General features: G+C 51.5%; 1 protein-coding gene across 1 annotated transcript in view; it reads right to left on the minus strand.

The window, feature by feature from the left end:
* Positions 1–1,211: 1,211 nt before the first annotated feature.
* The window catches only part of SRRM4 (serine/arginine repetitive matrix 4), a 37,667-nt gene continuing 12,343 nt past the window's right edge, over positions 1,212–26,535 (minus strand). Inside the window, exons 3-13 of the mRNA XM_083803791.1 lie at positions 25,308–25,391; positions 24,949–25,020; positions 23,350–23,376; positions 22,623–22,673; positions 19,879–19,971; positions 18,751–18,913; positions 10,909–11,246; positions 9,275–9,496; positions 8,934–9,044; positions 7,069–7,212; positions 1,212–6,469 (exon numbers count right to left, since the gene is read on the minus strand). Coding sequence (XP_083659917.1) covers positions 6,205–6,469; positions 7,069–7,212; positions 8,934–9,044; positions 9,275–9,496; positions 10,909–11,246; positions 18,751–18,913; positions 19,879–19,971; positions 22,623–22,673; positions 23,350–23,376; positions 24,949–25,020; positions 25,308–25,391 — 1,570 coding nt within the window. The 3' untranslated portion in view covers positions 1,212–6,204. The remainder of the gene's footprint in view (positions 6,470–7,068; positions 7,213–8,933; positions 9,045–9,274; positions 9,497–10,908; positions 11,247–18,750; positions 18,914–19,878; positions 19,972–22,622; positions 22,674–23,349; positions 23,377–24,948; positions 25,021–25,307; positions 25,392–26,535) is intronic.

Here is a 26,535-nt window from a genome sequence, read left to right on the forward strand (position 1 = left end):
TCCCCGGCTCTGCCTCACGCTCCTGCTCTCCAGCATCTGCAATTTTTCTAATGGACTCGATGGCACTAATTGCAGCAGGGAGGCTGTAACGCGCTGCAGGCCGTGCAGCAACTCAGCTGCTGGTCACTCTGACGGCATTAATCACGCTGCGCCGACGCGGTACCGCTGGGGAGGGAGCTGCCTTTGCTGGCGTAGGGAACGGCCGCTTCCCCTGCTCATCCCCCGGCTCCTGCACCACTGCGTGCGTGGGGGCACGGCCAGGCATGGCGGGGGCTCTCTGGGGACCAAAGGGGACGCCCTGGAGATGCCTGGGAGGAGCAGGGAGGCAGCTGCCAGAAGAGGCCAAAGCGTCCTTCTCTGTCCCTTTGTCCTGCCTGGCTGAGGGCTCCCCCCAGTCGGGGTGACACAGGTGTCCTGGGGGTGACACAGGCCCACGGGAAGAGGGGCTGAGCCTCGGGGAGGCTTAGGGCAGCCCCATGGCCACCACCATCCCTGCTGCATTTCCAGGAGCCTCCCCACATCCTCAGTCCCACATCTCCCCAGTAGCTCCAGGCCATCCTCCCTCCCCGGCCAGGAATTCGCCTTGTCGCCTTGTTTATCCCTATTAGTCACACGTCCCTCTCCGGGGCCATCCCGATTTAGCTCCTGTTGTCACTCCAAACCTCCCAGTCGCCTCCCACCGCCCAGCCGGCCCCGCGGCTGCCAGCAGCGCCACGTCAGCTCTGGGGAGCGCGGCACGGCCACCCATCTGCCGAGGGACATGGGGACGCTGCCCCGTGTCCCTGTTGTCTGTTCCATGGCCGGAGCCTTCCCGGGTGCACATATGAGCTTCCATCGGGGCTCAGCCCGGTGCCACGACCAGCGCTCACATCTGGCCCTGAGAAGCATCCCCAGGTGAGGGGCATCCTCCCTGTGGAGCCCCCAAACCCTGACCCCCCTGGTGCAACAGCTGCGTTTCTGGCTTGCGCTAGTGGTGGCTGAACTGCGGGGCACCCAAATCCCATGGCAAAGGGCAGCAAAAGCCTGGCCCAGCGAGGAAAGGAGAGCTGGCAGGAACCCAAACAACTGTTTCTGCTCCAGTCCGTGCCCTGAGGACCCAGTTCTCAGCAGCTGAGAGTGTAGGCACATGTCCTACCCCACCGAGCAGCTGAAAGAACCCAAAATATCCTGCCACACCCAGCCGCATCCAAAAGGAACATGAGAAACGGGGCTGTGATGAGAACCAGATACCATCTGAATCTTTATTGGAACCCTTTTTCTAAACAGGCTAACAACTCAAATACCCCAGGAAGACTAAAGAATACAGTATGCATTTCCATGGAAAGCAAAGGTAGTTTTACAATGGAGTCAAATGAACAGATGCACCGGTGTAATTTGGTAAGGAATCGACCAACAGGTGAGAAAACAGGGACACTGTTTCCCTGGCAGCTTTTCTCCGATCTTGGCTTTTGTTCTAAATCTCCCCATTCCCTGGATTTTGAACATGGAGAGCTGCCCTGGTGGGGCTCGGGGTGCTGTTCTCTAAGCAACAGCCCAGAAGTCAGGCTGCTTTACCGTGAAGCTGTTGCTGCAACAGCAGATGTAGCGGTGCTTCGGAGACCCTCCTGATCCTGTGCAAACCTCCAGGTAGCAGCAAAAGTCACAGGAATTATCCATCCTTGAGTACAGAGATAATAAAGCCCCACTGGACACTAAAGGGCAAAGACTTCAGTTAGGCACCTAAATCCATCCCTTTCTCAAGCAAATATCCTACTTCAAACAAATACCTTTGTTTCACAGAAGGGAGCGATGCCTGCAGCCAGCTCCTGCTCATTGCAGCGCTTGGGAGAGGACAGGAGTGAGCTCCGCAGCCCTGATATTTCTCCCTAAATCTCTGGTGGTTGAGCTCCCAATGAGCCTCGTTGATCTGGCACATGCTCCCGAGCTGGCAGAGGCCAGCCCCCGTGGTTAGTCACCTCTCTCCAGTGTATACGGCGCACCTCGCTGCATGCAAAAGGCTCAAACGTTCCTGGACCCAATGGCAAGACCCAAATAGTTTTCCTAAGTAATGCTCAATAAATAGGAGAAATAAATATTAAGTAAGAGGCTGAGTCCTCTCAGCCTTTTCAATATATGTACAATGCATAGCAAAATAACGTTGATTGGCTGTTGCAGACAGGTTTGGTACAACGTCAGTCCCCCAGAACAACAAAAACATTGAGAAAAGTTGCAGTCAACATAAAGCAGAGCACAAGCGAGTGCTGCAACCCGTGGTGAAATAACACAACGGTGCTTTGAAGTCTCCCTCCTCTGCACTTTTCAGCAAAACCACAGGGGGATTGGGCTGGATTTGCTGGAATCTGGCCCCGATGCATGGGGTGGGAGAGGAGGAACCCCAAGACAAGGCTGGTCCAGGGAGCAGGGAGCGTCCCAGGGGGACACGTGTGCTGTGGGTGCTGTGTCGCGTGCTCTGCCGTGGAAAGGCAACCAGGGTGCTTGGGACGGAAACAAAATCACGGGCAGGAAGGAGCCCTTGAATGAGGAAAGAGAACTCTACCCTTTGAGACAGTGCTTCCAAAAGGTGGCAGAGAGATTCCCCCAAAGCCTTGCTGCTCTCGGTGAGGCCCCAGCTGGTCCTGGGTGCAGCGGCTGCCGATGAGCAGCGATTCACCTGCACCAAAAGGACCGAGCTGCCCGCCAGCTGGAAGCTGCTCCTCGCAGACGGCAGCAGTCTGGGATGCCGGACACAGAGCAAAAAATCCCATAACAGCAACGAATGAGTGAAAATGCAAAAAAAAATAAATAAATAAAAGAAGCACTGGCAAAAGGCACAGAGACAGAAAAGCTCACGGGCTTCTCGCAAACTGACAGAAAACCCAGTTGTCCACTGACAGGGAGGTTGATGGTCTGGATTGTACTGGAAAACCTTAAATAAGTTAAAAAATAAAGAGATAAATACCACTGAGGGAAACATACATGTATATGCACATCGGCACATACACATACACACACACACACGTGTACACGCAGACGGTTAGGTCCTGTCACCGGAGGCTGGATTTTGCAAGCACCTCCCGCAGACAGCTCGCTCTCTCACGGTCTGACTTCTTCAGTTTTTCCATGGGTGGGTCAAGGCGCGGCGATAAACACCAGGGCGCCCTGGCGACGGCGTCCTCCTCCCAGGGAAGCCGGCGGAGCGGTGCCGAGCAGCCCGGTTTCGGCAGCGGGGCCGGGGGAAGCAGGGCCAGCAGCAGCTGGAGCCCGGCCCGCAAAGCAGCCACCCCTGGCCGAGAGGCAGGCGCTGCGAGAACCTCTACACAACAGCAGCGACACGGAGACGTTCAGAACAGGCAAACAGATCCGAAAATAACTTATTGTCCCTCCCCCCACAACCTCCCCCTCCCAAAAAATACAATAAATAAATATTGGTAACGGCGACCACCTGCATCCATTCGGACGTACAATTAAAAATAGAATAATAATAAATAAATAAATAAATAAATAAAGCGGTTTGCTCCAACGCGAGTCACTTGGGAAACCCCAGGAGCGTTTAGCTGCCATGGACTGTGCAGGCGGAGGCAGTCCTGGAGGTGCGGGTCAGCCGGACCGGTCACCTCCCGTCCCGCTGTCGGCATGTGCCACTGCCCCCGACGCGGTGTTTGTTCGTCCGTCCCCAGCCACGAGGAACTCAAGTCAGTGTTGGGTTTGGATATTTACACCGGTTGCCCAAAGCTCTTCATTTCTTTCCTGGTTTTTGCCCGCCTGGCTCGCTGCTGCCTTGCTGCGGACGCAAGTGTGTCTTCAGGGGTACTCGGGCAGGAGGCAACTCTCCGTGCACCGGTGCATTTGGGGTTGGGTCTCCAGTCACTGCGATCAGGTCTTGTACGGAGCACGACGGGGCACACAAATGCCAAACTGGGAGAGACTCTCTGGGGGAGAAGCTTGAGGTTTTCAGCCCTTTACGAGAAGGGAGCTCACCGCAGAAGATGGCCAAGGGGCTGCTGCCGGGCCCAGGGCAGGGGAAGGAAGCAGCACCCTGCTGCACGAACACCCTGTCTTCGATCCTCAGCCACAGCCCCCTGGGTTTGCTCAGCCCTGCCAGGAACGCGCTTCTCTGTGCCCTAGGAAGGGCCCTCCCAGGAGCTGGATGCCTCCCCACCGAGCAGCCCCAGGAGCCCAGCCCAGCGCCCAGCTCCGTGCCTCAGCCACCCTCAGACTACCCCCACGGAACAAGGCAGGGGGACCGGGAAATAAGCGGGGCTTGGGCTGGAAGGCACAGGGCAAGGGGGACCAGCAGTGGGAAGGAGACTGGGAAAAGGGGACCCCTGGCATCAAGCCTCCCCGTGTACCAGCCAGGTAGAAGTATAACCCTCGCTACTGTTTTTTCCAACAGATAACACGCTTATTTGCTTGATAAGGCAATCATCCAGGCTGTGTTTGTCTTCCGTCTGCTCACAGCTTGGCCCCTTTACCTGCTGCCAGCAGGAGCAGGGCCCTGGGTAACTCTTTATCCGGTGAGTTTGCTTTTCTTTCTAAGCCCTCTCCTCCTCCAGCAGATGCTGGCTCCCCTTAGCCCTTTTCTGTGACACTTACGTGACACACCTCCTTGACTCATTAAGCCCAAACTTGTTAATAATCACGCAGGATGGAAGGGGAGGGGATGGAAAAAGGGAGGGAGGGAAGTCTTAAGCCTAAATTAGCGTCTCTAAGCAGCCAGGTGTTGTAAGAGAAAGAAAATCCTCAGCACCAGCTCAGCCTGTGCTGGGAGAAGCCTTTGTTACCCTGCAAAACACAGTAATTGCGCAGGCAGCTGGGCTGGCAAGCCTGGCAGGGAGACAAAACCGCAGGGCCGCCCAGGCAGGCAGGGCCCTCCTGGGAAAAACAGGCAATTAGTGGGGGCCCTTCCTGTCCCCCCCACGCCGCTCCGTCCCCCCAGCACCAAACCGGGGTCCCGTGTACCCTGCTGCAGCTGCGGAGGGAAGAGCCTCGGAGCGATGGAGCGCTGGGGGAGGCCAGACCCTGCGCCGTGTGTCTGGGGGCTGCTCGGTCACCCCGTGGTCGGAGCTGAGAGCAGAGCCTTTTCAGCTGCGTAGTGCCAGGGAGGGAAAATGTCCTCTTGTCTTATGCTTGGAGTGCTGGGGCTGCTGATCCTGCCTTCAAGGGGAGCCTGAGCGTCTCAAGGAGAAATTATTTCCCCAAACCCTCCTTCTATTGACAACTGCTGTCTGTTATGAGAACGGGGAGCTGGGATCACCTGGCTCACACAGCGCCCTTCTGACCCCGTGTGCTCCCCCTACACCCCACTGCGGGTACCCCGCTGGAGTTAACCCAGCGCCCTTGTCTCCTCCCAGTCCCACCTTGCTCTCAGAGATCAAGGAACCCTTAGAAAAACCTGAACTGTCCCCAGACTGCAAGAGAGTCCTCCAAGAAGGGAACCCCACAGCCTCACCTCTCACGCTGTGGCACCGACTCCCCACTCCCAAATCTGCTTCAGACCTCAGCAGTGCGTTCACGAGTCACAGTGCTGGAGGGAAACAGAATGACCCTGCGAAAGATGAACCTGGTAGGAAAGGGCAGGAGCTTTTTTTTTTTTCCCCCGGGAACTAACATCAGGAGGGATTTCTAGCCTTCTATTTATAGCAGAGCCTGGCTTATGGCAATAAATAAATATTCTCATGGAAGAGGCCTGCTGCAGAGCAGGCAGAAACTCTGGGGGAGACACCCATGGGACCTGATATTTGCCTTGGTTATGACAGGCCACCCCCACTCATCACCAAAGCTTCCCAGCAAATTCCTCCCTAAATGTGTCTCTTCCTCCAAGGGAAATTAATCTGCTGGCTACCAGTTTGGCAGGAGAAGAGCAAGGAGATGAATTCTTCCTTTGGACCAGCTGGTGGCTCTCGGCGGACGGTGGTGATGGGGAGACGGGGGATGTTGGTGAGGATGGAGCAGGTCTGTTGTAACAGGCTCTCCGCAGGGCACTGACCCTTCTTCCAGCCCCGGCTGGGGGAGCCGGGACAGATCCATCCTCTCTGCAAGGCGGCGAAGAGGCTGCGCCGGGTGCACGCGGCCTCTTACTCTGTCCGAAGTGGGGAAGGGAGACCTGGTGCTGCCATCGCATCGGTATCGGGGTGATTGCTATTGATGGCCGGGTAGGTGGGAAGGACGTGGAGAATGCCAGGAATTCGGAGGTGCCTGCAGCGTGCGAGCCCTCGGCGGCACTCCCTAGCGCCGCAGGCTGTCGGAGCTGCCTCCTGACTCAGAGCTCCTGCTCCGGCTGCGGCTGCTCCTGGGGCCTGAGCTGCGGCTGCGGCTCCTACCCTCCCCGCTGCTGCTGCTCCAGCTGCGGCTCCGGCTCGTCCGGGAGCTGGAGTAGCTCCGGCTCCGGCTGGGGGAGCGGCTAAAGGTGCTGTACCAAGAGGAATAGCTGCTGGCGCTGCTGGAGGAGGAAGGACTGGGCCGATAGTAGGGGATGGGGCGTTTGCGGGCACTGTGGGGACAAAAAGATGTGGATTACCAGGAACGCCAGGACAGATTTACTGCCTAAATCTCCAAAAAGCACTGTTTATGCCGTACGACAGCCTCCCAGCTTATTTGTTTATTTAAAAGAAATAAAGTAGGTATCTGACAGGCTTTGGGATTCCAGCCACCCACTTCCAGGGCCCTGGGGAACGCCCCAAGCACCAAGTCTGAGGCTGGGCTCTGCCTGATGCTGTCCCCAGAAGCCCTCAGCTTGAGGGCTACAGGTTCTCTGTACCCGGGACATCTACCACAGGAGAGGGCAAAGCAAAACGCCTGTAGGGGGATGCATCTCTTATCTGATGGGCAAGTCCCTGCTCTGACTTCATCTGCCTTCTTCAGTGGCTGTAAACAAGACCCCTGAATCCTCTCTCCACCTCTAGCTGGAAATCCTGAAGCTCTAGGAGTGGCGGACGGGCCTGCTGATCAGGCTCAGGGGAACCGGTCTCCGGCTGGAGCAACCTCCACTGGCAAGGGCTGGGACCAGAGGACAGCCCACGTCCCCCAGCAGGGACAGCTGAACCTGCCTCCCTCCGAAGCACAGGCCTGTGTCGCAGAATGTCCCCGTACCTCGTGATGCGCCGAGCTTCCAGGTGGCTGGGGGAGTCTCTCCTGCGTTTCCTCAGGGGCGAGTAGGAGCACCGCCGCCGCCGGTCACGCTCCCTGTGCGACTCCTTCTCGCTGGAGCCGTACTTGTGCTCTCGCTCACGGTCCCTAGGGAAGGTTGGGAACAGTCAGCGCTGGGCTCGTGCAGGTGCAGTTGGCTGGGTGGGGGTTGAATGCACAGAAAATGACCCACAAAGGCACGCAGCTCCGAAAGGGAACACCCTAAAGCTCAGTGCTCTGGTGGCATCAGCCCTGCACACACAATCAGCCGGGCAGTGAGACGCTCATCCGGCCTGACAGACAGACACCGACCGATTCTGGGCTGCCTGGAGGATTCAGCAGCCTCCTGGCTGCCCCACGCTGCTGAGCTAAGATGGTTTCCCCGTACCCGTTCCTGTAGCTGTGCTCGGTATTTCCACAGCTCTGCTAAAGCTGCTCTTGCTGGCTGTGCTGCAAAACCGGGCGAGCACAGCCCTGCCAGTGGGCCCCACGCGCGCCGAGGGCCCCAGGTATCCCTGCAGGGCCGCGCGGCTCCGCACGGCTCGCCAGAAGGAGTGTCGGGGTTGCTATGGTTTTATCTTTTGTTAAATTGCCGTACACGTCAGCACAGGCCCTTCTGCAGAACACAGATGATTTCATACACCCCGTTCCCTGCTCGGTGCCATCTGCAAAGCGCTACGTTACAGACCAGGAGCCCGGGCCCTGCACACAGGAAACGTTCTCCTACGGCAGAGCAGGGACTGTCGCAGCTTGCAGGAATCAAGCCCCGGGGAATGTAACATTTAAGGGTGCCAAATGTTCACAGTATGCTCAGCAGCAGAGATGTTACCAGAAAAAAAAAAAGCTGCCCAAAGGCATCTCCGGGGCTGAGCTGTGAGATGCGTGTCTTCTGCAGGGTGTGGAGTGAGCAGAGTCGCCTGGACCGTGCTTCCCCTTGCATGGCTGAACGAGCGCCAGCACGAGGGTACCTGGCATCTGCCCACACAGCAGGGACACTTCGCAGGGCCTGACACCTCTTTGGCAGAGCTGCAGCCCTGAAAAGCAGAGCGTCTTTCCCTGCTGCACTAAGATTTCTCTCTGACAAGGGCTGCAGCCCCGCCGCAGGGGTGTGCTGCTGGCTGCTGTGGGCTTCTTGGATGATGGAAGCCACGGGCAGACCCGGCTGGAGCCTAACGCTCTGCCCGCTGCTCACAGCCCCGTTGCTGGCCCCCAGCACGACAGGGAGGGCACTCCCCGGGTTTTCCTGTGAGGCACCTCCTACTTGCACGAGGCCCTGGCAAACATCACCGAGCAGCCATCGGTGCACTCTGCCGAGCAGCGCGTCCTTCGCAGCAGGTCGGAGCGGAGGAAGAGCCGCCTCGCACGCCGTACGCTCTGAGTATGAGGTGCTGTGATGCTTCAGTGCTGGGGATATACCAGCCTCCCTCCCTGCCCTGAAAGCGGGACGTTTCAGAGTGAAATTCCCCTGAATCAATGCAGGGTGGTTATTCTTCGGCTATAGGAAATCCCCTCTTGCCACAGAAAGCAAAAGGCTCACTGCTGGGCTCTTTCCTCTGCTACCAGCACCAGCTCTGGGGCAATAAATGGGAAGACATTTCCATAGGGCTGCAGGCCAACATAACATGCTGATAGAAACCTTGCTCCGTGTCTCCCTGCTCCTCCTTCACTCGGGTGAGGAGTATTGGGGTGCCTGAAGCACCTAGTGAGGAAGCCTGGGGAGCAGTTTGGGGCTGACAGAGGGACCCAGAAAGCAGGCTGGAGTACAAGCAAGCGATAGAGGCAGTGGGAATGCATGAGGCAGCAATTATCACATGCAGAGATAGATGTACCTGCTAGGGCTGTAGCGGGAATAACTGGGGCTCCGGCGAGGCTTTGAACTCCTGCTTCCAGGACTTTTTTTGCAGGATTTGGAGGAATAGCTGGGGGACCGTGAAGAAGACCTGGGGATAGAGAATAAACACATGAATTAAAGATGCTGGAAGATGAGACAGGTCCAGATTCCTCCTTATCTAGGCTAATGGGGGGAAGAGATGTCCCATATTGCAGGAGCTATGTGGCTCCCTACGCACACACACAAACCCTTTCACCCACTTCCTCAAGGAGTCTGACAGCCTGCAAGGGGCTGGACGTTGCCCAGGGTCACAGAGACAGCCGTTTGCACTGGCCTTACCTCTTCCCTGAAGAGCAGGACCTGCTTCGGGAGTACTTGGGGGAGGCCCTGTGGTGTGAGGAGCGGGAGCGGCTGGAGCGGCTGGAGCCAGGGGAGGACCTGCCCGTGCTGCTGTACGACTCGCTGCGGGAGCACGGCCTTGCCGGGGAGCTGGGGGCTGGGGACGGGGACAAATCTCGCTTCTTCTCCTCCGAACAGCTGAGACACAAGGACAGGCACGCTCTGAAAACATATATATTTGGGTGGTCAGTTAAGCCGTGGCTTACAGCTTACATGAGCTAACAGCACTCCCATCCTCCCAGTCCCAAAGCGGGGATAAAAACCTCCTGATTTCCTAGGCTCCTGCTGCAGGAGGCCCAGCGTGTGCGGTCAGAGCCCAAGAGCTCAGCCTCCAGGCTGTGGGCCAAGTCTCAGGCAGCTCTTCTGCCCCATGCCCTGCAGGCCCTGGGGAGGCAGCGAGGCAAGGAGAAGCCCTACAGCAAGGAAGGCCAGGGCTCCGGGCCTGCACAGCAGTGTGAGCACGCACGTCCCACCACCTTTCGAGAGGCCTGTGTGAATCCCTGCACTGCCAGGAGAAGTGTCCTGGCTGTGAATCGGGGCTGGCCTACCAACAGCAATGGCCAGCTGCAATTCCAGCTCCACCCATGCGAAGGCAGAGTTATCCCACTGGAGTCACGGTGTGAGAAGTATATAGGGCCTCAAAATTGTATCCTCTGACTGAAAATTCAGGACTTGTTCTTCCTAATACCAATTCCCCTGGCTCCTTCCCACTCCTGGACCACAGCCTGGCTCTAACTTTCGGTGTTTAAGACCTGAGGGCCTGGAATTGCTCCCTAACACCACTGCCTGAGCACAGCCTTGGGTACCAGCCCTTGTGCTTCAGCGCCTTCATCCTCAGCATCACTGGGCAAATCCCCAGGAAAGGGAGGCAGTGATGGAGGCTGGCACCTACACCCCTCTCCTGATGATGTCCTGTGGCACCAGACTGTGTTTGACTCCAGCTCCAGCAGCATCGTGGTCCCAGTGCACAGAGCTGCTGCTGTGTTATCCCATAGCCAGCACAGCACCTGCCTCCCCCTGTGCTCCCCACGTGCACAAAATGCTATCTGGTTGCCCAGGACCAGTCCTGAAAAGAGGCCGGAAGGCACAGACTGGATTTGTCTTGTTGGACAGGTGAAAAAACAGCCCGTAATGGTTTTCGTGAAAATTAATCGCGTTTCCCTTCCCCACAGTAAAATAATTTGCAAGGGAACCCCTCAGGCACCTTTCCAGAATTTGCCCAGAAGGGCCAACGACACGGTCGTGTCCAGCAGAGCAGGGCTGTGCTCAGGACACAGCTCTGCACAGGGCCAAACCCCAGGCGAGCCACATTAATGCCAGAAGAGCAGGCACGGGCATTGCCCAGGGGTGCGATGGCTGGGTTTTCATCTTCCTCCTCAGGCTAAAGCGTTGCTCAATGCTGGGTTCCCGACTCCAGACTGGCAAGACCGCGGGTCTGATTTACATCTAACTCTCTCCAGACCACAAAAACCTCCCTGCCAGCTCACCACTGCAACTGGCAAGCAGGCAGGAGATACAGAGCAACGCCGTAGCGGGTATTTGGCTGCCAGCAGCAGCTGCTGGTAATCACTGACCTTCGGTCTTGTCCCTGGGCATCTGGAGACAGATTTTCCAAAGCTGTCGCCTTGGTCTGGGAAAAGCAACTGGTGAAGGAATTTCCTGAATCAGAGCTGTTATCACTGTTGGCCAGTTTGGGCTTCCCGGACGACAAGGCATGGCCAAAGCCATCATGGACTAGACTTCTTTTCTCCTGGCTGTCCTTTGACCTGGATGAGCTCGTTTGAGTGGAGGGAGGGGAGGAAGTATCGTTTCCTGAGTCATATTCATGATACTCTCCGTTCTGGCTGGCTAGGTTGCCAGGCGGGCTGTCTGTTTTGGTAAAGAGGTCAGCAGAAGACCCTGACTGAGAGATCTGAAAGCAAAAAAGCCATTTGGCATTGTTTGAACATTTTTTTAAGGGGGGTCGTTTTTGGTTTTACTTTGATTTTTTTTTTTTTAAATAAACCCAGAAATTTTACCATCATGATGCACTGAAACAAAAGGAAAGGAAAGAAACAAACAAAGTAAGAAAGCAAGAAAGAAAAAGAAGAAAGAGAAGAAAACAAAAGCACATATCCCTGAAAGAAATCCACAGTAAGAAGAAACTTCTTTTCCCCCTGCTATGATAACGGGAAGATTTAGAGATCATGCAAAGAGTATCAGCATGCGATTCATGTTAAACAAAAGAGTTCAACAAAGTAAACGGGCAACCAAACAATCAAAGTAACTAACTAAATAAAAAAAGGTGTAACAGAGGAAAAAGCCCTTATTTAACCCAAAGGGAGGGAAATTTAAAAAAAAAAAAAAAAAAAAGGAAAATACATACAAAAAAACTACATAATTCTGGGGGGAACAAAAAAAGAAATAAATTCTTAAATAAGTGTTTTTTTTTAAAAGCTTCCTTAATGAAGAGGGTGAATAAATGTCACTAAAATAAGTAAAAATCAAATCAAATCAAGGGCTTCTGTACAAAGTAAAAAATGGCAAAATAAACAAGCTTAGCACTTCGAAAATTAATAAATAAAAATAAAAATGGGGGGAGAGGAAAAAAAAAAGAAAAATCCCTCTGGAAATAAAAGGTATACAGACACTTCTTTGTGTGCTTTTTTTCCCCCTGAAGAAGATATAGCTAATGCGCTCAAGTGACCTCTAATAAATTCCCTGGTGTCTTGCGGATAGCATCCACTTACCCATCAAGAACTCCTCCTTTAGTAGGTAAGGTGTAAGAAAAAAGGAAGAGCGGGCAACATAAGTCCATCATTAGAGTCTCAAATTACATGAAAAAAACATAAACCCTCTCTTCAATCCACACTGCCAACTGTTCACTTGACTCCGCTATGTAAATGTCAAGCCTGCTTTTTGTCTGCTTGCTTGTCTCACTTATTATTCATTTTTGTTTCCTTCTGGTTTAAATTAGACTATCCAGCCTGCTCCCGGAGGCTGATCGCTTGTGCTGAAAAGTCGTGGCTTGCACTAAATCCCTTCGGGTTTCCTGGTGGCCCACAGACACATGGAAGTAGCAAAAGGAGCTCGAAGGAAGAAGCAAAAAAATAAAATAGAGGAGGGAAAAATATCCCCCTTGTTTTGCTGGTTTGGAGACCTATTGGGATGGGTGATAGCCCTGCTCCTGCCAGCCGTGGCGTTCAGCTATACCCGGGCTGGTTTTCGGTGGGCTGCTGACCCTGATTTGGCGAGCAAGGACCCCATATCCACATGGCTGCCTCGGCCGGGGCTGTCATCCGGGACCCTGAGCACCACCGGGGGCTTTACATCATTTGAATATTTTAACCCTTCCGTTTTAACTTTATTCATATCTATTAGAGCCAGGCCAGGAACGTACCAGCACTGGGCAGCGGGGCTAGGTTAGTGCCAGCGCCTGCTCTTGCTATGGGGAGAATTAGGGCCAAACACGGACCTAGTATGCCTGGACCCTTGTGGGGCCTCCTCCTTTTTCACTGCTCTCCTAACTGCCACCCGTATCGTTCGGTCCAGGATTTGCAGTGTGGACATGTATGCTTGATTCCCCCCACTCCAGACAGCCCTTCAGCGCTGTACCTGCAAGCCGAGCTCCCTCCAACCCCCCGAACGTCCTCTGGGGCACGCAGCGCCCTCCCTCTGCTTCCTTCGTGCTCTCCCAGCCACTCTGGGGAGCTGGGATGTGCCCTCCCAAACCTGGGGTATTCTGAGCCAAGAATCAGGGGGGCTGCTCTTGATTTAATTTAAGAGGTGTTAACTGGGACACGGAGGGTGACTCAGATGCACACCGAGACCAGCACCGACAGAAACCGGAGGGGAGCTGCTCCAGGAGCAGAGCTGCCAGAGCACACAACAGCTCTCAGCGAGCAGCCCGTGGTGAACGGGGGCTGTTCACAACACCCTCGTGCTCTGAAAACACCTGGGCTTGGAGGATCTCCAAGTACTTGCTGCTTGTTTAGTAACAGGCAGTGTTTCTGGGATAAAGCACAGAGGGACAGGAATTATTTCATCCCATCCCATCCCATCCATGCCAGAGCTGGGGACTCCCCATCTTCTCCCATCCCTGCTCCACACTAACCTCTAAGTAACTTCTAAGCCATGCTCACGTCAAAGGAGCATAAGAGAGCCAGCTACCCAGCTCTCCTGTTTTCCACCAATTCTTTCTGAAACCCTGACACCGCATCCAGAGCTCTGAGGGAATTGGCATCCTTGGTCTGAACCACGGCTCTCTCCCCAGGGGCATCCCAGAAAATACAGGACTGCGCTTTCAAACATGCAACCAGATTTTTTATTATTTTTTTGAGATGGCTTATGGCTTGCATTACACCTGAACCCTAACCAAAAGGCAGTCAGCTTTTGACTGCATTTTATTTATGGGTGTAAAAGACCTTGTGAGATGCTCCCTGCCTACACAGGTAGGAGGCCTGGGGTGTGCTGCTCAGAGGGACACGGCCACCAGCACTGCACGTGCGTACACACCTCACTTCTCCCTCCCAATCTAAACCAAAGGGCCTTTATTTCTTCACAGCCGAGAAATCCACCCATTTCTTCGCATTTCTAAAACAGCTTTTAAGGCTGCCTTTGGGACCTGGGATATATGCTCTTGCTTTGCCTCTGCTGAAATCTACCTTCAAAGTGACACCTGTTGTCAGCACATCACTAACTCTAGCAAAAAATTGAGCGCTCAGCAAACTCCTCTGTAGCTCCGCTGCTGCAGTAGCAGCACTCTGGGAAGAGGCAACACGTGGATATAATTAAATCATAGAGCCTGCAGTCCTTGTGAGGGCTGGAAGGCCCGGCCTGGGATTTCTGTCCTGCACCAGGAGCCAGGACAGGCCTCAAGGTGCTCGACTTCTCCGCTCAGAGACAACTTCCCCATCTGACGGCCTTGGCTTTGCTCCTGGTTCCATTTTCCTGTCTGTGAAAGGCACACAGGCCACACAAAATGGAAACCAGGAGCCGCATCTGAAAACACTGCGCAGAGTTCAACCGAATTCTAATGGCTTTTTTATTTTTCTAGGTTGTCTTGAAAGAGCCTGGTCTTTCATGAATCTAATTTTCTCTGTGTGAACATTTGGCTTCCCCTCCCTCCCCCCCAGTAAGTAATTAAATAATCTCAGTGAACTTTGCTTCTTTCAGCAGGGGACCTGCTGCTGCCCTCAAGAAAACCTAAGATATACACTTATTGTTTGGGGTGTGGGGTTTTTTTGTTTGTTTCAAATCATTATTTAATCAAGATGGAGGTGTGAGCAGAAACGAGGCCCTCACTCGTACTTCAGAAGGTAATTTCGAGTGTGCTCATAGATCAAGAGGCAGTGCAGACTAATAGGTTACAAAAATACAATCACCACTCGTCTTCCAATTAAATTGAACAAGTCCATTTACTGTGCTTCAAACAGCCCCGAGGAGAGATAGGGCTATAAATTTTCTCAGCCATAAGGGGACTGAGGCCCATCAATGAGCAGCGTGGCGCAGCCTCACTCATAGCCAGAGGGTTTCTTTCTTGGGTCTCGTTCTCTTGTTTTGCAACTCATTTCAAAGCAGAGTTAATTTCTCTTTCAGGGTTGCGTAACGTCTCCCCTCCCTCCCTCTTTCTGTGCGTTACACTAATGAAAGGAACAAAAAGCTTGCATCAGTGACCCCTGCTCCCCACGAGGGCTGGCAGACAGCTGCCGGCGCACGATGCAGCACCTGCTGCGAGGGGCTGTGAGCCTCCCTGGGGTCGGTCCCCTTTGGGACCAGCGGGGACATGGGGCTGCCCTTCACCCAGGGGAGATGCCCCAGCTGAAAAGCCAACGAAAAATCTTGTCTGCCCACCGGGGTGCAGCCAGCGTGGTGTGACACAGGCCGGAGGGTCCGCAGCTCAGATCCGGGCCAGGCTGGAATGGCTTTGGGGTGAGGGTTTGTGTCGGGACAGCTCCTTTGGGGTATTGCTTGGTCCTCCCGTGGCTGCACGCACCCCTGCCTCCAACTGAGCACTGAGCTGCAAAATTTTCAGGCAATAACCAGCGTAACTTCAGTCCTCTGGCTGGGAGGGGGAAAAATGGAACAGCAAAGGGAGCACCTTCCATATTGAGTGGAGGCTTTGCCTTTCAGCTCTTTAAGGGCCCTGTTTGTTCTCAGAAGCACAGCGTGCAGCAGTGAAAAGAATAGCTTTTCCTATATAAACAAAACCCCAGGCTAGAAAAAAAGAAAAAAAAAAAGCAAGAGTGAGGCAGCCTGCAAGTCTGCTACAAGACTCCCTGAGCCCTCGTGCACGCAGCGTCCCAGCCCCTGTGCAGTATTTCCCCGCTTGTACCTTCCTGCAGACCCGCTAGCACAAAGACAAACAGCACTACTTGCAACAACTGTACCCCACTGAGCCTCGTTGAAAATTTGGGTCAAGCCTATGTTAATTTGTGACACTGTAAATGAGCTTCAGTGAAAGTAAAGGAGCTGGCAGGGAAAGTACATGCAGAGTGCAGCTATCTTCATCAGGTACAACAAAGGCAATTAAAATTGCACCCTGCAGGTATTTATATTGCGCTGCTCAACCAAAAGCACAGGGGCATGTAATACAGCTGTGTTGGTGTAGAATAAAGTGTCTGCAGCAGGTTAGGGGGGCTGCTATTAATGTTCAAAAGAGGTGCTGCATATAACCCACAGTTTCTCAGCACGCTGAGGCACAGAGCCACAGCCCTATTTCTCAACAGGTGTCTGCTGTGGCTGCACGTGATTAAAGGGAAAAATTAGAGTGAGAAGCTAGGAACTTCATTGCTCAGAAGTAGCAGGGAACTCTGGGGTGTTTTTGTGTGTGTGCATGTGCATGCATGCATCAGCTTGCACATAAAGGCACGAGGGAAAGAAGCAAGGTAGGTGCATGGGCAGGGCACTCTTTGTGTGCTTTCGCCCTCATAAATTAAAGGTAGACTGAGTTAGATGTGACCATTCCAACAGAAAAGTAAAACAATGTGTGGAGGCAAAATTTACCACACAGTGCTTCAACTTGTCAGCAGAAAAAGAAAATAGAATAAAAACTGGCTTTAAAAAACCTTTGGATTTGGAAATGCCATAGCATTACCTCAAGGAAGTTTGTGTATTGTCTGTCTGGGTCTTCTCTGCATGTTAAGATCCTACCAAAAAAATATCTTTCCTTTTGAGATACCACGATGCACCTCCCCATGTAACGATGGTTTGGTTTGGAAGCTTAGGCCAGAAGAAAGCGCAGGGAGTGTGATATAACAACTCCCACTGAAACTTGGCATTTTTTTTAACCCAAATTCTGGATTTTTCCACAAAAACATTTTCTGCAAGAGCAGACAGCTGAGCATCACGAATCCAGACCTCTCTCAATGTAGATTCGGACAGAACTAAGCTCCTTTATAGAGCAACCCCTGACCTCACAAAAAGGAGAGCCATACAACACTTGTGTATAGGCATTAATAGAGGAGGCTAAAAGTTTCCATTCCATTTTTCCCTTGCCAGTTTTGAATACATGGTATTTAATGACCTTATCTGGAAAAAAATCAGGGGCAGCACTCAACCGGGGGCTTCAATTTAAACAAGTGCTTAAACAATGTCCCAACAGAGTGTACTTCTTTCTAGGAACAGAGAGGACACTAGTGGATTGTGTAATAAAGGTATTGACACCTTTTTGTCACTGGGATATTTGCCTATATTATTAACCCTAGCTAGAAAGAACACAGCAACAGCCTGATGACTTTTGCTCTGCATCCATTACCTGCATCTGTAACTATAAAATTGATTATAAAACTCATATAAGACTGAAACCCCTGCCCTGCGACTTGCGTGCTCATTTACCCCAAATGAGGCAAGTGGAAAGCAGAGCGCAGCATGCGTGAGTTTAGCTAATTTTAAAGGTTCTTACAATTTTAAATTAGAGTTTACTCTTGCTCTGGGAGCAAAACAGTTGGCAATTGGCCTCACAGGACTCATGGAGCCTGGCTTCAGAGAGAGGAAACCTCGTACCAATTAAAAAACAGACTTACACCTGAAATATGCATGTAAAATATGCAGCTTGAACACCACCAGCAAAACCCTGGTGACGAGATGCAGTCTTTGGCTGGCTGGTTTTTGAAAGGAGCTGCAAACTCATTCTGACCTTCCTAAGTTGACCCAGGGCAACACCCCAGGCTTGTAGCAATGAAAGCTTTTGTTTGTTATTCTTTCATTTCATGTGTGCACACGTAGACACGCACCTAAGTATGGTGCTCACGTTCTGTTCTTGCTCTGCCTTATATGGTTTTATAAGCAGTGACTCACGTGTACTACATACTCAGTAGATGTATATAACATAATTAATTCTGAAAGACAACTTGCGCCTGTCCACATCCGTGTATGATCTGCGTATTTTGATTGGAATGCTACCTGTGCAGGTGAGCGGATAAAGCATCTCCTCTTGCTGGGACTACCCATCTCACACCTGGTATAACTACTGAGCATTTGCATTTGAGCACTACCTATAAAAGGAGAAAAATCAGTTCCCCATTACATAACACTTCGGGGCTTGGAGGACTACGTACTCAAGACACCGCTAACATTACACATCCATACACAAATACAAGTTTCTGCAATACCTTGAGTCTTATGTAGCACTTTCTCTCTCCAGAATGCCTATCAGACACTAACACTGATCAAAGGGCATCACACCTCTGCTTTCCAGCTACTAGGAACAAAGGGGAAATGTGCCATGGAAATCAAGATTTCACATCAATCAGTATCTAATATTTCTCTCCATTGTTTGCTCCCTCAGTTCTATGGCATGTATTATATCATCTCTTTCCATGTATATGGATAAACATCCCAAGGCACTGAGCCTGACTTTCCCCTTGGCTTCACATGCAGTTCCCATTAGCATCAATGAGAGCTGCTCATAAGCTCTGAATTTGGCCCTTGGGCTTGTCAGTCCAGAGCAACAGTGATCCTAGGAGGACCCTGATGGTCAGATAACATCCCCTGCCAATAATCACCAACTCATTAAATGTAAATGTTTCTTTTATATATGTTTGATTCCCTTTCTTCCCCTGAAGGACTAAACTTTCGGACATGAAGACCAGTAAATTAAGTTCACATTCAGCTGAGCAAAGACCGCATAATAAACACATCCCTGTAAAATATCATTGCTGGAGGCCACTTTTTCTTTGTTAAATGTCCTCAATTCATTATTCATAAGCTACAGTCTTGGCAAGTTTTTCCTCTCTCCAACCCCACCCTTGATGTGAAAGTGCTGAAGGAAGGAACGACTTTAAATACATTAGAGAACAGCACCATTAATAAATAATACCGTTTTAACCAACTTTGTCTAACATCACTATAATTGAGTTATAAAAATTTTATAGCGTATTTCTTGCCCAGATTCCCGTGGCTAGTTCAAGCAAAGCAGCATAGTGTGTAATACTTACTACTTCCTTGGGAGACAGGAAGCTGTAGAGTGGGAGGGTTTGGCTGGCTTTTTGGTTGGCCTGAACCTCTGCAGAGGAGCTTCGCTTTTCTGTGACCTTTGAATGGTGCCGGGAGCATCTTCGCCGTGTTTTACGCCCTTCCTCCCGAGACCTGGCTCTGTGCCTCCAGAAGACATGGAGAACCAAACCGTTACTCCTCGGTATTGCAGTGGTGCCCATTACCAGCTCCCAAACCCTTGACAGCTTTGTGCTGAGCCACTGCGCGTGGGAGAAAATCTTCCACATGACTTCTCTGTGGAGTCATGATGGACAGAAAAGGAACATTTTGCTTTTCTCCTTTTTTTTAATATATATATACTTAGCATCCAGGAAACTTAGGGTTGATTTTGGACCTTAACCTCAAATTTCAGCTCCAATTCATAATTTTATGGTGGTTCAAGACAACCTGTGCTTCCAAGCAGCTTGAATGTCCCTTTGTCAATACACCTCCAAGAGAAGACACTCTGCGCTTGCACGAACATCCCACCTATTACAGGTTGCATTCCTCCCTGCACTGATCATCATCAAATTTTCGTGAGAAAATTCTCAGTAATTAGGAATGGAGGGGAAGAGAGGGGGTGGTTTGCTCATCAAGTCAAGTGCTTTCAAAGAACACGTATCAAATTCATGTGCATAAACTATGCAACTTGCTATCGCAGTGATGTGGCCCTAGCACCAGCATCCACTCAGCTGGCCTCGGGATGCATCTGTCATCCACAGGACAGAGATTTTAATCAGGTCAAAGACAGTGGATACAGATGCCATTGGCAAATACATTGCCATTGCTAAGAACAAGTTTAACGGCTTGCCTGGGACATCAGCAGCACAAAGCCCTTGGGCTGGGGAAGGCAGACTGGGCTGAAATCAGCTGTCACTGGCTGAGCATCAGCTATGGGGATTAGAAGTGACTGCTGGACTGAGAAGCTGAAGCCACTGCTCCTCGAGCCAAAACCCTCTCTTTTATGGCCAAGAGCGCAAGCAGCTCAACCCACGGTGTCCCAGCAGAATGGGACACGGCTCTGTGCAGAGCTCGTGTATCAGCCGAGCTGTTGCAATCACAGCCCTGAGCTCAGCGAGCGGTCACGTTACCTGCTTCGGCAGCTCGGGGAGTAGGAGTCAGAGCTCTCCGAGCGAGAGTGGCGGTGGCGATGGCGATGAGCTTTCCGGGTGCGCCCACGAGAGCTTTAAGAAGGCAGAGAGGAAAACCACCATTAGACAGCAGACTGGGGGCTGCGAGAGGCAGCAGGTGGAGGCTGAAGTCATTTAAATCAGAAACAAGAGTTGCACTTTAAGCCAAAGAGATTGGTGCGTGAGACATGGTGCAGCACACCAAGGCATGAGAAATTCTCCATCCCTTCACAGCTACACTGACATTCAGGCAAGCCTTCTTACCGAGATCTACAGTAGCATTTTAACTACAAGCTATTAGGTTGCCTCTATGGCCTGCTGGAGGAAGATCTATGGACTAGCACGCAGGAACGCAGCAGACAGCACCAATCCTTTCTGCTTTCGAGACCTTAAAGAAGACCTTAAAGAACTGTCAGCTACTCTCCCTTCATCCTGCAGGCTGCCCTGACAGCCATGGAACTGCCCAGGACGTTCCCATTGCTAAGCCTTGATGTGGGAGCACAGTCCCTCTGGGCAACCCATTGCAAAGCTCAAACCCTCCCCCTTCTTGCTGTGCCCCTCTCTGTAGTGCAGGCTCCTTTCTAAACAGCAGATGCAAGAGGCCAGGTTCCAAATAATACGGTGCACTTAGTATCAGACAGCCTTCCCCACCTTCTCAAGGTGGGAGGGTCTGGCTAGTCCTATAGGATGCTATGATTGCTGTATAAACACGAAGGACAGCTTCCCTAACTGCAGCCTGCCCTGTTGCGGGTACAGGACCCTTTTACCTGGCTTCTCATAGGTGTCCAGTCACGCTGCCCCCTTTCTTTACAGGGCCACAGGGACCAGCAAAATGTGCACACAGACCCAGGTTCACTGTCCTGCTGCTCCATTTGGGTCATTACTGATGGCTTACCTGGCCCCATTACTGCAGGGCTGTTGTTGCCCTTGCCAAAAGCTTGAGCCCTGCACACGGAGAGCAGGATGATGTGGGTGGCAGGCTCTGTCACCTTCAGTGCCTATTCCTCCTCATCATGCTCAGTGCCCGTCACAGCAGGTATTTTAGGTCTGGTAGTGCAGCCATCTGCTCAGCCAGGCGTTGCTGTGCCAGCAGGCAAAGCTAACGAGGGGTTAGCTGATGGGAACAGTCTGCTTTCACGGCCACGCTGCACCAGTCCTTGACACTGCTAATATACCTGACTGGACAGCATTTAGCAGTCTGGCACCACGAAAACTTAGCAAATCAATTGCTTGAGAACAGCATCTCCCCTAAGACAAAAGGGCAGCCACCAGGGCAACTGCTTGAACTCCACTTGGCTGTTTCCTCTGATGCTTTTTACACCCTATGATTCTATTTAAAAAAAAAAAAACATTTTGGTATCTTTCTTCCTTCTTTCTGCACAGATGAAGTCAGGAATACTGAACATCTCTCCCTCACACAGTGGATTTATGTGAAAATCCCCATTTTCTCTTCACCTTCTGCACCAGTCCCTCCAGCTTAAGATTTTTCTCTTTCTGTAGGAAGGATGAACTGGTCGCACGTGGTTTAGATAACCAGTTGCTCAACACAAAGACAAGCCAAAGCAGGATGATGGTACAAAAAATCCTGATCTGAGTTGGCTTCACAGGATCTCTCTGATCCATCCCTGGGAGCAATGGGGAGGTTTGCAGAAACCAGGAGTGACTCAGTTCTATTTTGTGAGCTGAAGGATGGGGGCTAGAGAGCCCTGGCTGGTTTATCCCCAAAGAGCAATTCTAGCAGCTCTTTAGGGATAAACCAGGAAGGAATGAGCTCTTCCCATTCCCCTTGGTCAGTGCACTCCGGGAAGGCATCCAACCTTTGTGTTAACCACACTGCTAGGCTACTGCACATTGGCCAACACTACCCTGCATATGGGAGTTGCCTTCTATCACCAATGATCTAGGAAGCCTTGGTTTTACCAACAATCTATGAGACTCCTGGGCGTGTATCAGCTTTGTTTGAGGAAAAAATGGTGAGTGCACCACTGAATAAGCAGAAATATAGAGAAAAGGAGATGGGTGTTCTGCATTGCAACACAGCTGGCCTGTGGATGCAGCATGGCATGTAGTGCTCCTCTTGGATTCCCAATCTCTACAGTCCGAACGGGTACCAAAGTAACATCAGTGGTGCTAGGGGTTGTTGTCCTTCTGTCCACTTCCTGCCTAAGAGTAAACAGCTTCAGCCCCAGAGCTGTTTCCTTGCTCTGAAAGCAGGTGAGATACCACAAGTTGCAATTCCCAGGAGAAGACTTAGAAGGAAATTAAAAACAGAACGCTTACAGGCCCTCCTCCTGGCCCTAAGGAGCCACGTTTCATGCCATACTCCTTGACTGTCTGCCCCATAAGAAAAGCGTAATCCTTGTCTTACGCACATACCAGAGTGGCTAGGAACCTCAGCTCCAGATTTTGGCACTCTCTATCACCTCTAAACAACCCCTTCTCTTCCCTATTCCCCATTGCTTTCTGCTCCCATGAGGAAGTACTGAATCAGGTGGCACAAATGAGAGAGAAAAGATCTCCAGCCTCTACAAACCCTTCCCTATTTCAGCAAAACCAGAATCACTGGTTTTATCTACAAAATAATCCAGAGAGTTGCTCAGGGCTCTGCAGCCAGCATGAGCTCCTGGGGACCCACCACACCAAACGCTTCCTAGCCCTGCAGCTCTGCAGAGGCATGACAGGGAATACCACGAACCACTACTTACTGTTTTTTGTGTTTTCTTTCTTCCTTTCTCTTACTTTTGGGGCTTGAAGAACTAAATAAGAAATGGCTAATTAATTCAGAGATTTCTGTTCTGATAAAGAGCCACACAATCACACACAATGTTACAGCTAAATTGCCCAAAAGCGTGCAATAAAAAATTAAAGGGATGAATGATTCTCTCTCAGCACAGGGGGTCTCAGTTCCTGCTAACAAAGCTAGCACATGGGCTTGGATAAAAAAAAATCCCCAGTGGGATCAGCTGTCCTGCTGGCTTTCCCATAGAGAACCGGAATAGTACATGCATGTACTGGGATCAGGAGCGTTCTTAAAGCACACAACTGGAAAGGCACTGAGTCTGAGTGTTTCAAAGATGGACACTACTTGGGGATGCAGATGAAACCATAAAAGAAATGAAGGCTCAAGATGCAGGAAAGATACAACATTGATGATTGTTGCTGGGGCTAGGTTTAACCAAGATGCCCTTTCCAGTTACATGCTTGGCTGCATAGGTTGGGCTGGAGATCTGATCCCTATGGGATCTGAGGAAAACAAAGCTGAATAGGACAAGGGCAGCCCCAGATCCACAGAGAATGAGGGAGCCAAGGGGTTTCCACCAGGAGACAGAAGTGTCTTCTGCCCCCACCCAGTGAATATCAACCTTGTGAGATCCTGAGAAGACCGTTAAACTATTATTTCTAAGGAACCACCCATACTTGTTCAACTCTTACCTGTGTCTTCTCTTCTTTGAGGACAACCTGCAAGACACAAATATTTACATTGAATACAGGGTTTAACAGAAGTGGAAATCTGAATCAGAGACAACATGGTAAGGCCCATCTATAGACTGAGCACCTCCCATGTCCCTGGTGGTTCCCTTTTTGCTAATATTGCCTCCACAGTCTTACACTACAATTAGCTTGAAGAGATAGAAGTGAGTCCAGTCCCAGGTTTTCTGTATGGAGGACCATGTAGCAGTCAAAGGAGGAGTCCTTTCTGCATAATAACCTCAGAGCAAGTTCACAGCCAAACCAGCATCATGACAAGTCTTCCCTCCTGGAGCACCCCTGGGATGACACAGGAGCCATCATGCTGGTGGTCCCCCAAGAAAACCCTGGGAGCATGGAGGTCGCTTTGCAGTGAGGCCTGACCCCAGTCTACTACACAGCCTGATGGCCCATCTGAGCTTCTAGTCCAACATCCCACAGAGGACATGGCCTGAAGTTCTGCCTAGAGGGGCCATGAGATTACCCGTGGCAATTGGGATCTGTAGCTGACGTGTTACCAGGTGTCTGGAAATGATCTCCATCGGTCACTACTGCTCAATGGTTGATCATGCCGCTTTTTGGAACCAGATATAGCTTATCATCAGGTTGTAGGGAGCACAAATGGGTACTACAGGTGGAAAGCCAAAGAGCATCTGACCCAGGACAGCTATCAGAAAGTGGTATCCATAAAAGAGCACAAGAATCTCTTATTGGAAAGAAATTATTTTAAAGGGATTTCTATCTCCTTGTATCTTCTTCTCCCTGCCTTCCTCTTTAAGAAACACGCTCTGCTTTTCACCCTGTTAGCCACTTTTGGTAGCTTCTCGCTTTGATTCAATAAATTATAAATACATGAACTTTCCAAGGGAGATGGCATCCACTGCTCTCTGCAAATATTGATTTAACAGTTGAGGGAAAATGGTAAAATATTTGCAATTTTAAAATTTCATCATGCTTTTTAAATTAAAATGGACTACAGAAGAGGGAAGGTGGAGGCAGTCCCATGACTTCAAGCAATGTGAGGTGAGCTCTCTCCCTTGCCAGCACGGTTGGGAGATGGCTGTGGGCTGGGAAGGGCAAATCTGATGGCTCCTGGTGCCTGGGGAGGGAAGGGGCTGAGATGTGGGCATGGGGAGCTGGCCGGAGCCTCTCGCTGGTTCAGATGCTGCCATTTTCTGTAGGTTGATGGAAAGGGGGAAGGAACTGGTGCCAGCTCCAAGCGCCAAAACTGCTGGTGGCACAGGGGACAGGAGCCATGTGAAGTGTGACAGCAAGATTACGGAGCTGGTGGGGGCTGCACGGGCCTTGCTTTGACCTGGCTCATCTGCCTGTCTGTCTGTCCATCCATCCGTCTTCTCTGCCACCCTGACAGTTCAACAAGCCGCCCCAACTGCCATCTCACCTTCTGGTGGGGCCCTGCTGCCTCGATGGACACCATCACGAGTGACTACGAGCTGTGGGAGGGCAGTAACGTCTCCCACCTCCTGCCCAGATGCCCCCTCCAAACCCAGCACACCCCTGCACAGCCGACAGCCAGCCGCGACATTTCCAAAGAAGAAATACCTGTTTCTTTTTCGTTTCTTGGAGCTCTTCTTCTTCTTCTTCTTCACAGGGGAGGGGCTGTAGGAGGGAGACCTGGGGGGGCAAAGGGGTGTCAGGGGCTGCATGGCCCCCTCACCCCTCTGGGGCCTTCCCGGCCCACGTCATCCCCGGGCTCAGGGCCTGGGGGGCTTTGGGCTGAGCCCCAGCCCGGTGTGAGGGGAGGGCGAGAAAATGGCGGTGCCTCGTGGGGCCTGCCAGCGGGCCCCGAGCCTTCAGCCCCTCACACTTCCATTTTGCATCCGTTTTCTTCCCTCATGCAGCGAGGGCCGCCAGTCCCCTCATCCATCCCCACATGCCACAGCCCAGGCTCATGCCCTCACCTCCGGCGCTTCTTGCGGCCAGACTTCTTCTTCTTCTTCTTCCCCCGGGCTGGCGGCGGCGCGCGCTCCCCATTGCACGAGGGGCTGAAAGGGGGGGGGGGGAACAAAATATTTTAAAATTAATAAATAAATGCACCATCTGAATCATTTCGCTTGGGGCTGCTCCCTTCCACATGCCACTGCCCCCACCAGAGGGACAGACAGGGCAGAGGGATCACTCCTCATAGCAGATCAGGGGTGCGGGTGAGCACCTAATTACCCTCTAATGAATAATTTGGTCACACTTTAAATTAAGTGTCTCCTGCATGGATTTAATGGAGATATAATGAGACAGCCACTGTACGTGGATACAGTGCCAGCTGATTATTTAAGATGTGTTTGCTGAGGTTAATGAGTCCATAACAGATTTATAGGTTTTGTTGCTCTTTGTAAATACACTTTAAATAATTAATTGGCATTTAATTTGCATATAATAATTATTGCAATCAGATGCATCTAACAGTAGTAAAAGACATGACATATGTTAAATAGCAATTGATTAGAAATATATATATTTATTGAGATGCTATGGTAATTTAGTAAGTTATGTGTATCTTGCACAGCTGTTAAACCTTAAAAAATTGTGAACTAATTTCTTTTTAAACACATGACACTGAATCATGTCATGTTTCAGCGAAAAGTAAAATCCACAGCTAAATTAATTCAGAGCACTGGACTGAAAATATGAAGTGTCTGGGAGCTAGCGACCCCAAAAAAAGGCAGACTGATAGAAAGAAGGGCACTTGGTCTCTGCCTCAGTTTCCCCACTGCTCGTCCCATTGGCAGGAGGAGCCACCTGTGGGGACATGAGTGTGGCCTCATGTTTGGAAAACATGAAGAGCTGAGTATTTGCTGCAGACAGAATGAAGGAAAGGACATTATTGTGAATATTAGCCCTACGGCTGAGCAAGCATCCTGGCATGTTGGCCTCGCAGGTGACAGGGACAGCACATTGGTGGTCCCAGTGAAGCCACCTGAAGGGCTGCAGCTCAGTGCCAAGCCCACCGGGAGCTGGCCCTGCTGCCAGCCAGAGGCAGCAGGTCACAAACACCACTTTGCAGGGCAGGCACGGGGACAAGGAGCTGGAAGACCTCTTCCCGTTGTCTGACCGGGAACAGACAAGTGTACCAGGGACTCTGAGGGAAGAGAGCTATCCTGGTGAGGGGGTGAGCAGAGGCTTCATCCCAGA

Source organism: Anser anser (genome assembly GCF_964211835.1).
Source record: "Anser anser genome assembly, chromosome: 18".
NCBI classification, from domain to species: domain Eukaryota; kingdom Metazoa; phylum Chordata; class Aves; order Anseriformes; family Anatidae; genus Anser; species Anser anser.